At 54.6% G+C, this 20,756-nt stretch overlaps 1 protein-coding gene across 1 annotated transcript; it reads right to left on the bottom strand.

The window, feature by feature from the left end:
• Positions 1-5,276: 5,276 nt before the first annotated feature.
• Positions 5,277-18,774, bottom strand: CIDEA (cell death inducing DFFA like effector a). Its single transcript, XM_029229627.1, has 5 exons — positions 18,737-18,774; positions 11,480-11,624; positions 10,651-10,797; positions 7,707-7,888; positions 5,277-5,640 (listed from the first exon to the last, which is right to left on the bottom strand). The coding sequence occupies exons 1-5, from the start codon at positions 18,772-18,774 to the stop codon at positions 5,493-5,495; spliced, it is 660 nt and encodes a 219-aa protein (XP_029085460.1). The 3' UTR covers positions 5,277-5,492.
• Positions 18,775-20,756: the final 1,982 nt, after the last annotated feature.

Raw genomic sequence — 20,756 nt, 5'->3', positions numbered from 1 at the left:
ATATTGTGGGGGGATATGGAAAGTCTTCTTTCTCTCTTGGCGCCCCATACAGAGCAGGTGCTCGGCATGTGTGGTTGGTACCCCATAAACACACATCTCCATCCCGGGTTGTAGAAGGCAACCTTGCTTGATTGCTTGAGACCACTGGGCTCTAAAAAATTAAGGGTACATTAAGCAAAATAGAAATTGATCTAAGTGATTATGTGATTTGGAAGGTAGTTGTTTGTGTGTGTGTGTGTATGATGGAGAAATATATACTCAGCTACCTTTTATTTAAAATCAAATATTGACTTAGTTGATAGAACAAACAGTAAGTTCCACCTTTTAGTCGGGAAAGAGAGAAGAGGGCAGGAGGAGAAAAGGGGAGAGGGACACAGAGAGGGGCAAACAGAGCACCATGCTGAAGCGGGTGAGAAGTACAGGGAAAATTGGCCGTGCGTTTCCCCGGGAACCGTCCCCGGGACCTTGCCTGGCCCTCAGACCCGCTCACTGGCAGCAAGGCTGCTAAGGTCAGCGGCTGGGTCCCACCTGCTCCCGTCATAGGACACTGTTTAAGTCTTCAATGATGATTCATTGATTTATTCCCTGTTTTCTTCAACAGTCCTTACTGCATCCTGGACAGCATTAGGTCCTGACTATAATCCTCGCGAGGTTTAGCAACGTCCGCAACAGACGAAAAATAACATTTATGATAATGTGATGTGCTGGAACAAATAGTGATCGCCATCATGCTTACTATTTTCATGTTAATATTAAGGAAGCAGGCTGCCCCTGAGTGTGTGAGAGTGCAGGCTTGTGGAAACGGCTGAAGGAGAATTCGACAGGACCTGTTTGCACAGGCAGAGCTGACCCCCAGGAAAGCACGGGCAGGGCTGGCTGGCTGGCCGAACCAACGAGTCCTAGCAAGACGTGGGATCTGCCATCTAGGCTGGGAGCCTTGGGTACTGACTTCTAGGCTGGAGGGCAGAGAAGCCACTGATGCAACCGGCCTTAGGGCAAAAGCCCTGGACCTGCAGCTTGGAGCTGAGCTGTGCACCAGAGAGGTGGGGTTTCCTGGGACACCCGAGCCCCAGGGGACGCCCCGCCTGCACATCCAGAGGTTGATTGGTAGTTTCCAGTGCCTTGTGGGTGATGAATCCCGTGAGCATTGATATACATGCCAGGGTACATTTTTTTGTGATATGTTATAGGCCAGAACTTGTGTCCACTGATTAGTTATCCTTGTCTTTGCTTTGCAATATCATTCGTGGAAAAGATTTAATTTTGCTTGTCCCTGCTCTAAACTCTGACCTTTGGTTCCAGTCACGGAACTTTGTTTCCCTGTGGTTTGGACACTGCTGTGGGTCCCTGGCCCCAGCCTTCCTAGGAGCTGGAGCCTCTCCCTGGGCAGCCCCCCACTTCTTGTTTCCTGCTCTCCTTGGCCACCGCCTCTCCCTGCCGTATCTCCTGCTTGGACCTTGGACCCCTGACAACAATCTCTGTCCACCTTGGGGACTCCCCCTCCCCTTCCTGTAAGAGACCCTCAAGTCACCTCCTCACCTCCCCCCGGCGCTTACACCTTGCCTGCCCCTCCCCTGCACATCTCTGGATCTTTTGGACCTGATCATCTTTTTTTCCAGCCCTTCTTTTCACCCACTGGCCTGTTGTGTAAGGAGAAGCTTCCAGGAAAGATATTTAAAGCTATGTTGTACTTTCACAACGAAAAGCACAAATGGGAATGTTTGTCCTTTTGCCACATAAACCTGTAGATTGGATTAAATAAGTTCATCTGCATCATTGCCACCTGCAGGTGCAATGCTCTGATGGGCCCTTTTTCTGGTCCCAGATTCCAGTTGGATGTGAAACACCGAGTAGGTATGTCAGGGCCGAGCTCTCGTCTGCTCCCTGCCCCATGTCTTCACCAACCGCACACCATGAGCCCACCAACCTGCCAGGTGCCCAGGTGCCCAGGCATCGCACGTTTAGAAGTCTTGCCTCCTGGGCTGGGTTATAAATTCCTCAGGTTGGAGACTAGACTTCCTGCGTGTTGCCTGTAACACTCAGCACATGACTTAACGCGCAGCTGCCCTAAGTGACTGTGAAGGAAGGAAAGAGGCACAGAATTCACAGCCTCGGAGGACTTTCCTTTTCTGAAAGGGGGGCCCAGAATATTACAATGGGAAATGAAGAAGAATTGTATAATGCCTCCCTAAACAAAGAGGTTTCCACCAGGTTTTGTTCGAGTTAAATATAAATTCAGGTGGTGCTTTTAAAAGAGTCAGAATCGTTCACAGCTGATTATGATCCTCCAGGTATTTGCCCGAACTGCTTTCCCACCTCTCCTGCTGGTTTGTGTCTGGTCCTGACTGCTCCCTGCAGGGGTGGTGGGCATGGAGGGCAGGTGGGGAGTGGTCCGGCGTGCCTTCCCTCTCCGGAGGCTCTGGGCTGGGTGGCTTTCTCTGCTGACAGCCTTGCTGGGAGGGTGCCTAAGGTACGTAGTACCAACGGGAAGCCGTGTGAATTCTTCTTCCTTCTTCCCCACAAGAGAGCCATGGCTTTTTGGAGAGTCAGACGCAGCTCAGGCCAAGCCCGCCCTCCAGCTGTCTCAGCTGTTGCCAGGAATGCAGTGGGTGGCGGCAGCGCCCGCGCCCACAGGCCCCTCTGGCCCCAGATTCAGAAAACATCCCTCCCCACCCACGCCCATGGCTCAGCTCACCCCGATTCTATAGCCCTTCCCTCCTAAATCTATGTGTGACCAACTCCCAGATACCTGCCACGTGGCTCACTCATCCTTTCCAGGGAGAAACAGAGGGTCCCAGCGCCAGGAGGGGGCCTGGTCCTTCCGCGATGTGTTCACCCACCGTCCTCTCCAGGCAGGTACCCACTGCACCTTCACAGGTGAGGAAACCAAGTAAACCGTCGAGCCACACATTTCGACCCCAGCTTCTTTTATTTTTTAAATTCATTTGATTGGGGTAAGAACGCTGAACATGAGGCCGACCCTCCCCCAGTTCTCAGGTGTGAGCTGTATGACTGTTGACTCAGGTAAAACCAGCAGCCACCAGACGTCCTCACCTGACTTCACTGAACCCGTAACCCACCGCCTAGACCCTGGCTTCCTGAGCAGGAGGCAGGCCGGGGCTCTGCAGCTCTGCCTACGTGGCCTGTTTCAGCTGCAGTGGGATTGACTAGAAACGGATGAACAGGAGAACCGTTGTGTCGGATGCTCATTCCAGGGAGAGCTGGGGGGGTCGCAAGACTTTTCTGTTGGGTGAGACTTTCCCACCCCCCGCCCCCGTCCCTGCCTTCCAATGCAGCTGCCCCAAGGCCTTCACTGAGGCCCCCGCCCCCCCCAAATCTGGCTTCTGCTCAACACCACAGCTGGAGAAGTGGCACCTCGAGGCCCCCGACTATTTTTATGTGGCCATCTGCCTCCTGGACAGGCCTGGCCGGCCTCAGCAGGCCTGAGGAATCCCACAGCAGGTGGTGACAGCTGGGCACACCGGCCCTGCCCTTGACCATTCCGGGGATGCTGGAAATGTGGCCTGAGGACACGGAGAGGAAAAAGGATGCCTTTACCTGTCGCAGCTCAGGGCGACGTGGTGCCTGGCTTCCTCTCCATCTCTGGAGCCCTGAGGCCAGCCCTGCTCTGTCTGCCGTCACCGGGGTCTGGGTGGTGGGCTGGGAGGGGAGCCCCCAGGCGTGCGGGTCGGAAGCTCTGGCCAGCTGCAGGACTCACTGCACAGAAGGGAGGGCGCAGCGCCCAGAGAAAGCACTGGGCTCCTGCTGGTGACGAGGCCCCGGGATCCCTGCTGCAGACTGAAAACTGCCAGAGCAAAATCCAGCTCCTTTGTAGAAACTACGATCATCAGTCATCGGAGAAAGGAACCCGCATCCCCAGAGAGGAAGATGGCAGAAAGGAGAGAGGAAACGTCCAGAGTGTCCTTTTTGCACACAATTTATTCATCACACAGGAGCGGGAGACAGGAGGCCCATGGGCGGATGCAGGCTGTTGTGGAGGAGCTCGTTCAGAAACTCCCAGACTCTAAGCCGTCCTTCTTCTGACTGTAACCCGCTTCTAAGACCCCTGTCTGTTCCACATTCTCCTCCTGCTTAATCCCCCTTAGAACAGGCCAGGGAGCCCCTGGACGCAGTAAGGAAAGGGGGAAAGGGCGCTGAGTCAGAGAGAGGGCTGAGTCAAGGCATCAGGGCACTGAGGGAAAATTCCTTTTTTGGAAGCCGGGCCGCCCCTCTCCAGGAGGCCAAATCCCTGGGAAGTGATGCAGCCCTCGGTCAGTGAGAGGCAGGAGCCGCCCAGCGGAAGGTGCCGGAAAGCCATTTCCGTCCTCCTCCCTCGCTCGGGAAGGGCTTCCAGCCGAGCTCCTTGTAAGGGAAGCGCTCACAGCAGAGCCCGCGGAGCCGGTGGCAGCACCACCCACCTCCGCCAACCTCCCTCCCACCCCCCGCTGCATTTCCCCCAGAAGCCGAGCAGGAGGGGAAGGGGGGCCCTGAGATGCCTTTTTTATTTTGCTCTGTTTGAAAAAGAGGCTGTGCTCTGAGGAATGCAGTTGCAATTCCTTTACTTCTGCCCCTCCTGCCTGCGGTCCTGGGCTCCCAGCCCTGCTGCTGGGCGTGTGAAGCAGGGAATGGGTGGGAGTCAGGTCGGCATAGCAGGGGTCCGAGGGGATCCAGGCTGTGATGGGGGCGGGGGCGGGGGAGCACAAGTCTGGGCCCAGGGGTCTGACTGCAGGCGGTTCTGTGCTTCTGGGACAAGCTGTGGTGTCTCCCACTGTCCTGGGTTGTCAGCCAGGAAGGGGACAGGCCTCTGTGGCAGCGTTTCTTAGGAGGAAAACCACAGATCCGAATGGCACCTGGCTCCTGCAGGTCTCCTAGTCTAGCAGCAGCGCCCCGTTTCCCCCTGGGAGCCGCACTGCCCCCTCCCGAGCCGTGTGGTCGGGGCTCACCCCGCGTCCCTTGTGGCCTGGGGTCCCGCCTGACTCGGCCACGCCCGCCCTGCATCAGGCCCCAGTTTGGAGCAGCTTTGTTTTAAGGAAAGGTTGCCAGTGCAGCTTGATCACCTCCAAAAATTCAGATCCACAGGCTTTCAGGTCACTGGGCTCATTCAGGGCCGACATAAAACCCCACAGTAACATCTGACCCTCCTGTCTCCTGACAGACTTAAAAGTGATTGCACGTGTTAGCAGAGCATCTCTGGCTGAGTTTTGCTTCTGTGAGGTGTGCTTTTCTGACATGAAGAAGACAGGAGGAAGAAGTGCGGTATCACAGCGACTCTCTTGACTGGTTTATTGTGGAGCCGCAGGCCTCATGCTGCCCACGTCCCCCCACCCCATCCCCACCCGGGGGGCCTCCACCGCCTGGCCCCTGGCAGTGCCCTCAGGCCCCTTTTCTTTCCTGAGCAGGGGACACGTGGTGGGAACACAGCGTCTTCCGAATGTGTCCCTGGAGAGGGACCTGCGGGGTTGAGGCCAGCGGAGACTCCGCACTGTGCACACCTATCCACTCGTGATCCCCCGGCGAGGGCGCGGGCTGGGCACCGCCCGCTCCTCTGTGTCAGCCAGCACTCGGAGCATGTAGGTGCCCGTGTGGACGAGACACTGGCCGGTCATTTGGGCGGTGTGAGACAGGAACCACAGCAGGCTCCTGCAAGAGATGGGGCGGTCGGGCGGGGTGGCGGTCCAGCCTGTGGGGCAGAGGACAGGGGTTCCCCACTCCCACCCCCACATGCACTCAGGGCCACACAGCCCACATCCCAGCACTTTCCAGTCCCAGCTCCCAGGGCACAGCCCCCCATCGCCGAGATGCGGGCGCCGGCTCCGGAGGTCTGGGTGGGACCTGGGACTCTGCGTTTCCAGCAGCTCCCCTGCCACTGGCCTTGGACCACTCATCCCCTGGCCTCTCCCGAATGTGGCCTGTCACAAAGTCACTGGAATATGCTGAGCGGGCGGCCCAGGCAGCACGGGCTCTGTCCTCCTTTGGCCGCTTGCTAACCCTGGCAGCCTTGCCGGGGCTGTGGAGCTTGTTGCTGAACTCAGTTGAGTCGGGGTGAAAGGAACCCCAGGCTGGAGGGGACTCAACACACCTGCCGTTGCGACCCTGTGACCCAGTTCGCTTAGGGCGGACAGGACACCCCGACTCGACCCTGGGCATCTGAGCCTAAGGCTGACCTGGCATTCGTGTTGTTTCAGACTAAAAAATAGCTCTAACTCAAATTCTTATTCTCTACCAAGTCCAAAGCTGAGGAATTCCACGCATTTTAAGGTCCGTCCCTTCACAAGGAACCAGGGGCTCGGCCGCACTGGTGGGGGGACCTCCATTTCTGGCGTCCCCGCGGGGCCTGGCCAGCAAAGCCTCATATCTGGGGGCCTCCTGCAGCTACTCGCACCACCCTCAGATCCACCAAACGGTGAGAATCAGTGACAAGAAGGCTGGGTCGTCTTTCGGGAAAGATTTTGCTGAGGTGGGTTCACTTTCTTTACACTTATCTAAGTTGTTGTAACTCTCCCGTCTCACTTGAAAACTCAAGCAATCAAGCTGTTCTTTCCTGTCTCAGCAAAAAGAGGAAGCTCACTGGGGAATGGGGGGGGGGGGTCCAGATTCCAGCAGCAGGACAGTAACTGTTGTCTGGGACCGGGCCTCGGTGACTCTGGGTGGGAAAGGAGGCCAAAGGAAACCACCGTCTGCCCGCATGACCATATACCGGGCGTGCAGCCCCGTCAGAAGGACCAGCCTCATTTCCAGAATGAGGAAAGCCTCGTTCCCCACCCACACTACCCTGCCCCGTGCTTCCCTCAGGGAAGCCGTCCTGGGACAGCGGAAGGAGGGGACCAGCGCCCCAGAGAAACAGGCAGGCCCTGCCGGGGAGCTGTGCAGGGGGCATCAGGTGTCACGTGGCACCTCCTAGGCGAAATTCAAAGACTTCCTGCTCCTGTCACCCTCTCCCTGCATCCCCTCAACCCGAATCCCTTCTTTAGAGGCTCAGTGACAGATTAACGGAGGGCTGGAAGCAGGTGTATTTAGGGCCTATGCGATCAGAGAACTTGGAAGCAAACTCCTCATTTTAAAGATGATGAAACTGAGGCTCAGAGAAGTAGAGTAACCTGTTAAAGGTCACACAGCTGGCTGCTCAGAAGCAAGGCTGGGTGGGAGCCTCTGGTGCAGGGCTCACAGGCCAGGTGTCAGGAGTGTTCCTGGTGCACATAGAGAATTTGTTCAAACTGTTTTGGGGTACAGATCGGGACCTGTCTCCTCCAGGCCTGGCCTGTGGGGTAGGGGTGCCCTGGCAGTGTGTGGAGACGGGCAAGGCCAGCGCCTCCTGCCCACCAGGTTCAAGTTCCGTAACACAGAACTACGTGTGCGAGTCCTCATCCAGGTTTGGGGGCTAATCTGTACAAACCAGGTCAGAATCTCCCTGGCTCTGGTTTTAGCTGTCATTGCTGAGAAATAAGGTTTTTAAATGCACAGCTCTAGCTTTTAAAAGGAATTTGGTTCTTCTTTCTATTTATTATTTAGGTTGTTATTTAGGTTTTCTTTCCATTTCGTATTTATTGGTCTTTGGAGAAAACTATGTATTTTGGCTCAAGTTTTGTTTTCTGAGTAAGTCTGTGGCGTAAGAGTTTTTATGACAACACGAGTGAGAGGCCGGGGCTCGAGGGGCTGGGGACGGGCTGCCCACCATGTCCAGACTCTCTGGTCCCCAAGTCTGTTACCTCAGCAGGGCCTTGAGCCCCGGGCACCGGATGTCGTAGGACACCGAATACATCTCGTACATAGTGGCTTTCACGTTGAGGCAGCCGATGACATCCTTGGGGTTCAGCTTGTACAAGTCGAAGGTTACTCTCGCAATCCCCTGTCTCTTTGGCGGCTGGCGGGCTGGGATGTAGGTACCACCCTAGAGCCGTGGAGGAAGAGAGCCTGCAGCACTGGCCCCGCTGTGACCAACAAATCCTGTGCCTCTGGTTTTAGGCTGGTTTCAGCTGTCCTGTCAGCTTAAAATCTGTGACTAAGCCGCTAACTATTCGAGGAATGTTTTCAGCAGCAGTGTGTTTATGTTGCCATGGGGTCCAAACCCATAAGAAAGTGCCCTCCTCCAAGCTGCTCTGTTCAGTGACTGGAGATGAGTATGATTCGGCTTCAGGGTCCAGGGGTCAGTGGACAGTTGTGCCGGTGACTTGAGGTGGAAATGCACTCACCCTGGTCACCTAGGGCCACACGGCCGCCTGCTGACGACTGTGCCACAGCCCGCCTGACGGCCAGCGGGCACGCTATTCCCGCCGTACGAGAGGCACCATGGAAAGTGCCAGAATCCACGGCTAAGCCAGGGCTGGTGGCGTGTGATAAATCGTGGGCTCCCCTGATTTCTAGTTCCTGACTTGGAGGAAGGTTGGCCTCTTGGGGACACTAGTGGGACCTACTCTCGGTCTACCTGAGACCCTTGTGGTTGGGAAAGAAGGTCAGAGACCTCTATAAATCCCAGGTTTATAAACAGTCTTCCCACAGAAGCTTTGAGAAGAAACAAGAGAGAACAAAACTGTCCCAGGTACACATCCCAGGTATATGTCCCAGGCACACGTCCTGGTGGGTTTGCTGCAACATGGTCCTGCAGTGTCCAGGATTCAAATAGAGGTACAACTTTCATGAACCTTAGGTGTTGGGAGTAGTTGAGGCTGTGAGTGTTAACTTCTCTGACAAAAATCTACTAAATTTGAATTTAAACCATAAATTCCCCTAAAAGCACCCAAACCCTTCTTGCTGGAGCCCCTCTTCTCTTCCCGCCACCCCCACCACCGCCCACTTGGACACACGATGGTTGCAGCCCATCGACTAAGGCACCGAGGTCCTGCTGCCTCGGAGGGGGTGTGTCTGTCATTTAGGAAACGTTAGTAAAAATTAAGATTACAGAATCAAGGGGTGAGTTCCACCTGAGCCCCTGACACAGCTCCTCTCTGACGCATGAAAGTTTTAATCTCACTCCCCCAACATCCTTGGTCTTGAGTCAAAATCGAGATGCCTCCCCAAACTCGGGACCTAACAGGGGGTATGGTTTCCATCATCTGGACCCAGGAGACCCCTGAAGATGCTCTGAGGACCTGCTCCCCACGGGACAGGCTCCAAAGCTTTGGATTGAGGAAGGGAGACCCCTGGCGGCTACTTCTTGGAAGTTCTGGCCAAGTCAAGTCAAGTAGCCTCACCTAGAAACCCCTACAAGTGGGGCAGGACTTACGATCCCTGCAGGAAGGAGGTCCAGACGCCTAAGACCCCGCATAAGACTCACGTCAACCAGGCTGTTACCAGACAAAGAAGCCTCCTCCCACCCCGAGAACCACCATATCGGTGCCACTCTCGTCCACAGCCTCCTGTCACCACCCTGACCCCCAGCTCAGTGCCCACCACGCAGGGGCTTCAACCTGTCACATGGCAGCTGAGTCCCCCACTAAGTAAAAGAGAATTTCACTCGCAAAACAAACAGAACAGACCCTTTCCTTCTGAATTCGTTTCCTGGGGCTGCTGGGACCAATGGCCACAAGCTGAGTGGCTGAAAGCAACACAGACTCATGCTCTGACAGTTCTGGGGGTTGGAGGTCCTGAGTGAGCCGCAGGCTGTCCTGCTGGGGCTGCCGTCCCGGCTCCAGGGTGCCTCTGTCCCTCGGCCCGTGACCCATCTTCCAGTCACTCCTCTCTCTGCTTCCGCCCTCGCTGACCCTTCTGTGTCCCCCTTACAAGGACCCTGTGATGACACTGCCCCACCAGGCAATCCAGGATCATCACCCCATGCCAAGTCCCCTTTGCCACGTAAAGTGACACGTTCCTGGGTTCTGGGGATGAGGACGTGGGTCATGGGGGCCGGAGAGAGGGACGAGCTGGGTCACGAGCATCAGTGAATAAACTCCGTCCACTGATGCTTCCTCCCCGGGTCTCTGTAAACTACACTCCAGCTTGCGTGGTTTGGGACTCAGCAGTCCCTAAAGCCTCAGGGGGGCAGCTTGAGGCCAGGTGCTCAGGAGAGAGCTTTGGGCAGCTGTCCTCCCAGCGTCCAGCAGAGCTGGGGTCACTGTCTGCCCACAGCGGAGACGCCAGCTTCCCTGCCTGCTTCCCTCTCTGGATCCTGGTTTCCATAAAACGTTGGATTCTGAGGATTTCCCTTTCTTGAAGGTCAGTTAGGCATATAAAAAGATGTCTGAATATTTTGCTTTACATTTTTAGGTGCTTTATGGTGGGAGTGTTTTCCAAGATACATAACCTATAGTTTTCTTAGAAATAAAACCCTTTATTCTACCTCTTTGCTTGCCTAAATCACTGTGTTTACACCTACACACCCCTCCCTAATTTTACCAGTTGTGTCAGCTCGCCATCTCCTGAGGTCACAGACAGTGAGTGGTCACAGGTCATATCCACACACTCTAACCGGATCTGCAGCCCCTCACTGGCCAAAGCCTGACCCTCAGAATTACTGGCTCTAAATCACATAGTCCAGGTTCATAAAGATGCCAAGTTTCCTAGAAACAGTTGAAAGCATCCCTGGAGGGTAGGAGATCCAGTTATCAGGTGAACACAAAGGAAGTATTTGGAAAGTGGGCCAGTCAACCCCAAAGTGGGGACCACACTTCCATAGGTGAGAAGCCTTCCCAGAAGCTGCCCAGACAACACACTTACCGGTGTCCACTTCTGTCCCTTCTCCAGGACCATGAGGTGCGTGTTGTCCCCCAGGGTCTGGAAGAATGCCTCCGTGTCCACCACGGTGCCGTCCTCCTCCAACACCAACGTGACCAGTCCGCTGGCAATAACCAGGGCATCCAGGGTCTAGGTTAGAACACACCAGCGTCATGGGGTGAAGTGAGAGACTCCGTTTGGACCCATCCATGGCATCAACTAAATCATGGTTCCAGAAGTGTTGGCTGATTTTGAGGGTTTTAAATGGTAAAGATGTACCTTACCTGGTGTCTATGACTCAGCCTTTGCTTGGAAAAGAGAAGTTAAAAAATCAAACGGACCTAACTTCTTCAGAGGTTTCAACGACGTGAGATAAGGGGTTACACTGAATAATATTCAGTTTCTAAAATGTCCTGCTTATTTGGACAAATAAAAAGAACGACCCTGTATCTGTGATACTTAAAGAGCCGACATCTCTGTCGCTTCAGAGACGGCATGTTGGATTCTCATTTCTCGTCTCCTATGAGTCTATGATTCTTCTTTATCTGGCTGTTTTAGATTAAGGACAATTCGTCCCTGGCCTTTATAACCAAAACCAGATTTCTACAGTTGCTGCCTCCTATATTCCCCCTGTCAAAGAACCAAAGCCACATTATCAATTGATGGCTACTTTGAAGGTTTTTGTCTCTGTACCTAAGTCTTTTATGGGACAGGGACACAGCAATATTCCCTTTAATGTCAGAAGGCTCCCCCAGACCCTCTGAGGCCAGGACACAGACCCTCTGTCTTGCACTGGCTTGTTCCTGGGACCCATGTGGGCTGGTGGGGGTACCTTGGTGAGGAGCTCCTGCAGGCTGCTGGCGGTCACCCCTCGGCGGCTGCTCCTGTCATGGTTGGAGACCCGGAAGGGGCGAGCGGGATGCATGAGGGGTGTGAGCAGCACCTTCTTCGTCTGTGACCCCATAAACGTCAGGGGCCTAGAAATGGAGGGAAAAGTAAAAACAAATCGATGTTACTTTATTTATTTATTTATTTATTTGCGGTATGCGGGCCTCTCACTGTTGTGGCCTCTCCCGTTGCGGAGCACAGGCTCTGGACGCGCAGGCTCAGCGGCCACGGCCCACGGGCCCAGCCGCTCCACGGCATGTGGGATCTTCCCGGACCGGGGTACGAACCTGTGTCCCCTGCATCGGCAGGCAGACTCTCAACCACTGCGCCATCAGGGAAGCCCAAATTGATGTTACTTTAAAGCAGAGTCTTTAAAGAGAGGTTTGAAGCACACAGAAATAAGACAAGCTTAACATTTGCACCTAAAAGAAAGGAAGCCAATGGTTGGGGATGATTAAAAATTGTGTACCTGACATCCAAGGAACAAATACATAAAATTAAAAAATACAATCATCGTTACACCCATTTTTACCAGAACATTCAAAGCCCTTGCAGTAACTGTTTGAGAAGGAAAGGTAAGGTCATCAAAAGAGAAATAACAATTATATTCTGCAAACATGGGTTTTAGAGCTGAAAAATCTAAGAAAATGATTTCTCCAGGCCGTGTAGTAACCGAACAGAGTTAAAGAATTAGGCACACACACAAATAGTTACATATCTGCACAATACAACAAAGCCAGAAATTTAAAAGCCAGATAGTGTTCACTATAGCAATAAACCATTTTTTTGAAATTAGGATAAATGAGGAACAGCAGAACCCTGTAATCACTGCGGCTGGAAAACCAACCACTTCAGATTGTATGTCTGTCATGTGGCACTTTGGAGTGAGTTCCACATTTATCAAAGAATTAATTTAACAATTCACCACAAAAAAAGAACTAACATAGGAAAAGAAAACAACGTAGGAAAACCAAATCAAGACAATTTTCTGAGAAAAAAATCCCCAACCCTTGATTATTAAAGTTTTGTTACCTAGCAAATACTAAAAAGTAATAAAGTGAAGGATAAATTAAAAACAGCTGATAAGTAGTAACTTTAGTAGTTTTTTTTTTAACATACACATATTTTGCTTTATATGTATTAACTCAATCCTCAAAAAACCTAGTTTTCTCAATTTACAGGTGAAGAAACTCAGACCAGAGAGCGGCCCCACAGGTCAGAGCTGGGATTTAGACCAGGCACCTGGTCTCTGCCTCAGAAAGGTGATCTAGATGCCACAGGCTAAGAAGGAATAAGAAAAGCCTGCATATCAGTGAAGAGGTGAAGATTTCACAACAATCAAAGAAATGCAGAACCACCTTTGACACCAGTGCTCTTAAACCCACATGCAAGAAGTTGTCTAAATAACTCTGGAGGGAACCAGATGCGCCTTGTTGGTGGGGAAGAAGGGGGTTCTCAGTCTCTGTGGCGACCAGTCTGGTACTGAGGGAGGAGCTCCACCCTAGACAGTGGATGTTTTTATATCAGGAATGTATCTGTAGAGAAATTATTCCCAATATAAACAGAGATCAGCAGTGTCCCAGGTCCTGCTTTGTGCTGGCCACTGTGATAAATGTTGGACACTCAATCTCCTCAGACCCCGAGGGACTAGCACCTGTCATGGCACTGTCCCCCAACCCTGAACAGCGCTCAAATAGGTGGTGACTATTTGGACAAATCCTTGTTCAGTGACAATCAGGAGAATGAAACAAAGGGCTTTAATTTGGGGGACAACCTTGAAGAAGATACAAAGTGAGGACATCACTGCTTTCTGACACTTATAGCAGTTTGTCTAGAGTAACTCTACGAAGGTTAAAATTCTAGGAATACCTGCTCTGTTTGCCAGTGTAGGCCACCTGCATATATATATACTATATATACACACACCTGCATCTATATACATATATATATATATATATATAATCTCACACACACAGTCATTTATCTATCTATGCTTTATTTCTCCAACTAGACTGGACTTTCCTTATGGACAAAGGTGACAACCTGGACTTGCGACTGGCATCTGAAGTGCGGGGGGCGGGCGGGGGGCAGTCTTGTGGGGCTGAGCCCTCACCCTGTGGAATCTGATGCCGTCTCTGGGTAGATGGTGCCAGAACTGAGTTCAGGGACTTCCCTGGTGGTCCAGTGGTAAAGAATCTGCCTTCCCTGGACACCCTGCCAGAGACTGAGAAATGCTTGGTGCTGTGTGGGAAGCCCCTCCCCCATCCTTACATGCTAGAATTGGTGTCACAACCTCTTTACCTAGATTGTCAGCAAGAATTTGGTGTGACACATATTTAGCCGGCATCGGGCTTGTGCCTCATGACTGCAGGCATCCGAGCACCTGCCATAGCCAGCAACGTGCTGGCTTTTTATACATTTATTTATTTATTTTTATTTTTGGCTGCATTGCGTCTTCGTTGCTGCGCACTGGCTTTCTCTAGCTGCGGTAAGCGGGGACTCCTCTTCATTGTGGTGCACGGGCTTCTCATTGCGGTGGCTTCTTTTGTTATGGGGCGTGGTCTCTAGGTGTGTGGGCTTCATAGTTGTGGCTCACGGGCTCAGTAGTTATGGCTCTCGGGCTCTAGAGAGCAGGCTCAGTAGTTGTGGCACACGGGCTTAGCTGCTCCACGGCATGTGGGATCTTCCCAGACCAGGGCTCAAACCCGTGTCCCCTGTATTGGCAGGTGGATTCTTAACCACTGTGCCACCAGGGAAGCCCTGTGCTGGCTTTTTTAATATATTAACTAATTTCATCAAAACCTTACAAGGAAAGTATTACCCCATTTCTCAGGTGAGAAAACTGAGGCTCAGAGTGGTTTCTCAAGGTCACCCAGTTAATAAGGAATCTCTCTGAACTTCAAGTCCCAAGCAGTAAACATTGGCCAGAGCCAGTGAAGAAGAGCTGTGGGCTGGGAGGACACCCACAGCTCCTCTCCAGGGTCACCACCCAGCCTGTGGCCAGAGTGGCAGCTGCAAGGGGACTATGCCTAGCCAGTGGTCCCCACACGGCTCTCCCACCAGAATTAGAGCAGCCCAGCGAGGGAGACCAGGGCTGAACCAACCCTGTGGAGGGCCTGGCACATGGCCGCCAGACCTCTGCCCCAGTTCCAGCGAGTTACACAGGCTCCTCATTACACAACACGACAACCAGGGGCCCATGTTCTGCTGGGCTGACACTCAGAGCCCTCCCTGGCAACCTGGTGGACAAGGCAGCGAGGATTATCCACACAATGCTTCACAGCTGGGACCTGGCTCTGTTCTCAACCTGATCATAGCATCATAGGAAACTTGAACACACGGTGAGGAGAAAAGAAAGGTACCAGCACACTGCCTGACCAGGCCAAAGGCGAGCATCGCAGCTGAGTACCAGGGAGGCTCAGGGCGTGGAGGGAGGGATCGTCAGAGTCGGGGGTGGGGGTGGGGAGGTTGCCCACTGGTGAAACCCTCTTCTGGTGCGGGGAGCCCGGGGCTTGCCAGCAAGAGCCTCCCTCTCCCCAGAGCAGGGAGTCATTTCTTTGTCCCCGAGTAAAAGACAGGCTAGGGCCAACCATAGACGTGGGAGGGTGGGAGGACAAAGTTCACGTCTTGGAACCTGGACCCGGGCCCTGTGGGGGGTCAATGGCATGCCCTGGGCTGAACAGCTCTGACCCAGTTAGTCTGGTCTGTATCTTCTCATCTCCACCTTTGTGAGCCCCCAGGTGATCCACTGACCTAGCTCCGCCCACCACAAAGCCCTCATAGTCTTTTAACTTCTGACCAGATTAAGTGCTGGCAGTCACTCCCGGGGCCTTCCCTCCTCGCTGCCCTGAGATAGCTGATCTCAATAAAGAAGGAAGTCCAGTTGTTGCTGTTCTTACGCCGTACGTTTCCCAACAGAGAACTGGGTCACTGTTGGAGAAAAGGCTTAGGAGCCACCTAAAAAGGCCCTGCAGGCGTGAGCCATTCTTTCCAAGGAACAGGATGAGTGATTTGATGTGCTGAATTATATATAATCAAGACTACCTTATAGATGATGTAAAAAGGGGTTACACTAAATATACTACGTCTGATTACTCTGCTCCAGCGAAAGGAACAGCAGGGACAACCAGGTACAAGAACAAAGCAACATATTAATCCAGCTCAATTCTGGTCCTCTTAATGGGATCATTTATGTCACTGGCCACTAGACCAAGGCTGAAAATGTGTTGCTATTCCCCCTGAATGCTGTACGACATCGAAGTGGTCACAGGAGCACTAAGAAGAATTAGAATCCAGTTTTTGGCAACCCCTCATGCTGGCCGCCCTCTCATCCCTGGGAACGTGCAGGCAATCACACAAAACAGGAAGGGAAATGGCTCAGTACACGGAAAAAAATAAAACAAGGAAACAGGCTCTTCAAGGAAATCGATTGGGGAAATCAAGACGATAAGAAAAGTCAGACTTCATAGAACATTCTGGAAAATTGTGAGGGTGTGTATCTCCCAGAAGTGAAGGTACAGGGAAGTCTCTGTATTTTTCCCGGAGGGAGTGAGAAGTCCTCAACTCGTAGAGTAGGAAATAAAGCAACAGGCACAGACTGACAGTGGACGTGAACCCCGCTGCAGTGGAACAAAGCTGGCCCACAGGTCCCAAGAAGGCGTCTTTCTAGGCCACCTTCTGGACTGATGTTTGTTCTGAAAGCGCTGGAGGAGAAAAGCAGGCCCAGGAACAGGCTGTCAGGTGGACAAGTAGGGCCCACGTGAAGAGATAAAGCTCAGACAGAGCTCTGTGCCCAAAGCCGGGTGACAAGGACAGTGCAGGGAAGGGAAGTGTGACCCCAGCCATGGGAATGCAGAGAAGGGGCAGGCCTTGGAAAGCATCCATCAGGCTTGGCGGGGCCTCCGAGAGCTGCAGGGATAGTGGCTGAGGGACAGTCTCGGGGGTGGTGGGGTCTCACCGCGGCAGGAAGCAGAGGAGTTTTGGCCCCTGCGAGGCTTCCTGCTCCCCAGCGGGCCCGGCTCATGGGACACGTGGGCCCCACTGGGAGCCCCATGGCGGGCAGCTCCTGGCTGTGCCTTGACCCACCCAGCAAAATGCTTGGCTAGAAAGCATATCCAATACATGACCGTGAAGTCTTTGAACATTTTGAATATTATTAAAATAAGAGTTTAGACCACGAAGGAGTAAGCATCAGTAACCTGAGCGATCGACTTGTAGAAAAGTCAATTCCTTGCTTGCATCACTAACAAGACTGGTCAAATTTGTACTGAATGGGCAGCTATTCAAAACCTAGAGTTCCTTGTTCAAGGAAAGAGGTACTAAATAGCTACAAAAGCAGCTACTTTGCACAAAGTATAAAGGAGATCAGCTCTGCAACAACCTCAGGGTCAGTGTGAACGTTATCAAAGCCAGAACACAAAGTCAGAGCAGGCTTCCTCTGTGGCAACACACACCCTGTGGACACCCTGGGTGTCCAGAGCTGAGCCAGGAGACCTTGGGCTGCAGCTGCTGGGTCTGCAGCCTGGACTTGGCTTTAAAGAAGGCAGAAGACAAAAGTTTTCCTTTCAGCAAGTGTTACAGATGGTGCAGAAGCAGGTGGGGTCCCAAGAATTAGAGCAGCTCAGTTCTCAAGCAGGAACCCAATGACGGTGAGTCCCCACAGGTGGTCCCTAGCTCCCTCCCAGAGCCCTGCACTCAGGGCTGTCTGAGCAGGTCAGTCCTTCCCCATGTGCTCATCTGCCAACATTTCAGAAGCAAGTCGCTTCCACCTCACACAGAGATGTTTTGGGTTTGGGATTGTGCTGTAGGGTTAGGTACAAAGGCAGGGGCAGCCTTACTTCTTCAGGCCTCGTCTCCTCCCGCTGCAGGCCACACCAGCCAGGGCTTAGGGCCCCCTCACAGTCCTTACAACTTGGCCCACCAGCTCAGTGCGGGGAGGGCCTCGGAGAGGTCCATGGGAGAAAAGTTTGGAGGATGCATTACAAACTGTCAGCAGTTACTACCCTCGGGAGTGGGACTGGGGGGCGAGTGAAGCTGGAGGCAGAGGAAGAAACCAAGGGTCTTCCCCTTAGGCCTAGGCCACATCAGTGAAGATGCATGAAAATGTCTGTTTCTCACCTTCCTGGGGTCCTGCTTTTAAAGAGAAAGCCCAAGCGGCAGACAGCGCCCCCTTCCATCTTGGCGGCTCTCTCTAACCTTGGGCCTGGCACAGATCCCCCTTTAAAGACCCAGGTTCAGAAGCTTACAGATCACACTCCCCTCCCTCTCACCCACCCCATCCCTCCAGCCCAGTCACCTCAGAAAACCTGCATTTTAAAGAACTCAAGGAGATCTTCAGAGAAGCAGGATTCCTCCCCCAAGTCTGTAAAGTTACTGCCACCCAAAATCTTTAGGATTTTACAGACAAGGATTGGTTTGGGTTTCCTGGGTGTGAAGATGAACCCAAGAATGGAAAAAAAGTGATGCAGGGCCTGGATCACGGGCGCGTGGACCGGGAGAGGAGGCGGCGGGCGTCCGCGGGCCCCTCTACCTCTCTCCGCCCCCCAAAGCGTCACCACTTCTCCCCAAACTCCTCCTTACAAACCTGGGGGCTCAGTCAGCACGGTCAGGGAGCGTCCAGGCCCGGGCGCGCCCCGGTTAGCCCACCACGCTCGGAGACGGAGCCCGCGCGGCCCTGAGGGTCAGCTGGCCGCCTGGAGGCCGCCCAGCGTCCCCACCAACGCCCCTCGTCTCGCCCCAGCTCGCATCGCGGTCCGGGACCCCGAGAAGCCTGGCCGCGCGCGCGCCCGGGCCTCCAGGGACGGGCCCCGTCTGCACCCGCGGCGGTCGCGGCTACAAACGCAGCCGCTCCGCACTCACCACGGTCACCTGTTCCGCGGACGCCCGCGCACCTCGGGAGCCACACCTGGCGCTGGCGGCCGGCCGGAGGCGGGGAAGGGATCGCGCGCGGGCTCCGGCTGGGCGCCTGGGCGCAGGGGCCGCGGGGGTGGGGGAGCGCAGGGAGAGCGGGGCGCACGAGGACAAGGGGCGCCGCGGTGAGAGGCGCAGGGGGCGCAGGAGGACCGGGGCGCAGGGGGACGAAGGGGGCAGGGGGATGCGGAGTTCGCGGGGACAAGGGGCGCCTGGGGCGCAGGGGGCCGAGAGGGGGCGGGGAAACGAGGGGCCCGAGAGCGGCGGGGTCGCAGGCCCGCGGGGCACTAGCCTGAGGAGGGCTCCGGCGCAGTCCCGGGCCATATCCATCGCTCGGGTCGCTGGGGGCCGGCCTCCGCGGGCGCAGCCTCTTAAAGCGCCGCTGCCGGCCCCGCCCGCGTCCACGCCCCTTGGGCTGCGGACACCGCGGAGGACGACAGTCGCCACGACCCGGAGCCCAGCAGCTCCGCGAGCTATAGGGGGTCGCCGGTCGGCCTGTCGGAGGTTGGGGCAGTCGGGGACACCACTACGCTGGCAGCGTGGCCTCGGCTGTGGAAAGGCGGGTGTGGCCCCAGGATTCGGGAGACCGTGGGGTGGGATGCACGCAGGTCCCCCAGGGCCGCGCCAGCCGCTGCCTTTGGGGCGAGGACCCGCCCTCAGGGCCAACCCGCCAGGCTGTCTCGCGGCCGGGACAGGGGGTAGAGGAGGTGAAGGACCCCGGGGACTTCACAATCCTTTAGCTACAGGGACGGGACTTTCTCAGAGTAAGGAAGGCGAGAGAAACACCGAGCCAGGGCGAGGGGGTAACCCGGGTCCTACTTGCATGGCCCTCGGGATGGGAAGACGCAATAGCGCCTGTTCAGACCCCAGAAGGGGCGGAGCTGTCAGGGATTCCATAGCTCTTAATTGCAAACTTGGAGCGGACTCTGTTGAGCGGGTTAAGGAGTGGGGTGGTCTCCCAACCCTGGCGCTTTAAAAGGGGTAAACCGGGATGAAAGCGTCCAGCGCCGCCCTGCACGCAGGGTGACTGGCCCTCGCCTTGTCAGCCTGCTGCCCGTGCTGCTGCGAGGAGCCGGTTTCCAAAGAGCTGTGACCTGACCTCTGCCTCAGTCCGGGACTCACTTGACCAGCACAGCAGGCCCTTCTACCCGCTCCCCTCCCTTTAGTCACAGAGACAAACACATGTCTTGCTCTGAGGGTCACTGGTGTCACCGAGATGAGGGTGGAGCCAAACGCAATTTCCTTCCAGAGTCCTGGACTCCACAGGGCCTTCCGAGCCCCAGCCCCAGGCAAGGTGGTTCCTGCCCAGAGCCCCGGGGCTGGACTGGGCCTCAGCTGCCCCTCCCCCGACCCCCTGCCGTGGTCTGAATGTTTGTGTCCACCCCACACTCATATTGAAACCCTAATGCCCAGGGCGATAGCACTAGAAGGTGGGCTTTGGGAGGTGCTTAGATTGTGAGGCCGGAGCCCCCATGGATGGGGTTAATGTTCTTATAAAAGAGGGTCCAGAGAGCTCCCTCACCCCTTCTGCCACATGAGGACACAGGGAGAGGATGGCCAGCCATGAACCAGGAGGAGGTGTCACTAGAACCCGGCCCTGCTGGCCCCTGATCTGGGACTTCCAGCCTCCAGAACCATGGGCAGTAAATCTCGGCCATTCATAATAAGCCACCCTGTATACAGCATTCTGTCAGAGCAGCCCTACCAGACTAGACACGCAGTTTGACAAATGAGAAAGTAGGTCCAGTCAATTCAACTCCCCTCTTTAAAAACTTTTTATTGTAAAAAATTTCAAATATAAAGACATATAGGGGGGCCTCCCTGGTGGCGCAGTGGTTGAGAGTCCGCCTGCCGATTCAGGGGACACGGGTTCGTGCCCCGGTCCGGGAAGATCCCACATGCCGCGGAGCGGCTGGGCCCGTGAGCCGTGGTCGCTGAGCCTGGGCGTCCGGAGCCTGTGCTCTGCAACGGGAGAGGCCACAACAGTGAGAGGCCCGCGTACCGCAAAAAAAAAAAAAAAAAAAGACATATAGGGACTTCCCTGGTGGCACAGTGGTTAAGAATCCACCTGCCAATGCAGGGAACATGGGTTTGATCCCTGGTCCGGGAAGATCCCACATGCCGTGGAGGAACTAAGCCCATGCGCCACAACTACTGAGCCTGTGCTCTAGGGCCCACATGCCAACTACTGAACCCACGTGCCACAACTACTGAAGCACGTGCGCCTAGAGCCCATGCTCCGCAACAAGAGAAGCCACCGCAATGAGAAGCCTGCGCACCACAACCAAGAGTAGCCCCCACTCCCTGCAACT

This window comes from Monodon monoceros, unplaced genomic scaffold, assembly GCF_005190385.1.
Source record: "Monodon monoceros isolate NGI ecotype Baffin Bay Population unplaced genomic scaffold, NGI_Narwhal_1 Super_Scaffold_1, whole genome shotgun sequence".
Lineage (NCBI taxonomy): Eukaryota > Metazoa > Chordata > Mammalia > Artiodactyla > Monodontidae > Monodon > Monodon monoceros.
This window is presented reverse-complemented; position numbering and strand designations above follow the sequence as displayed.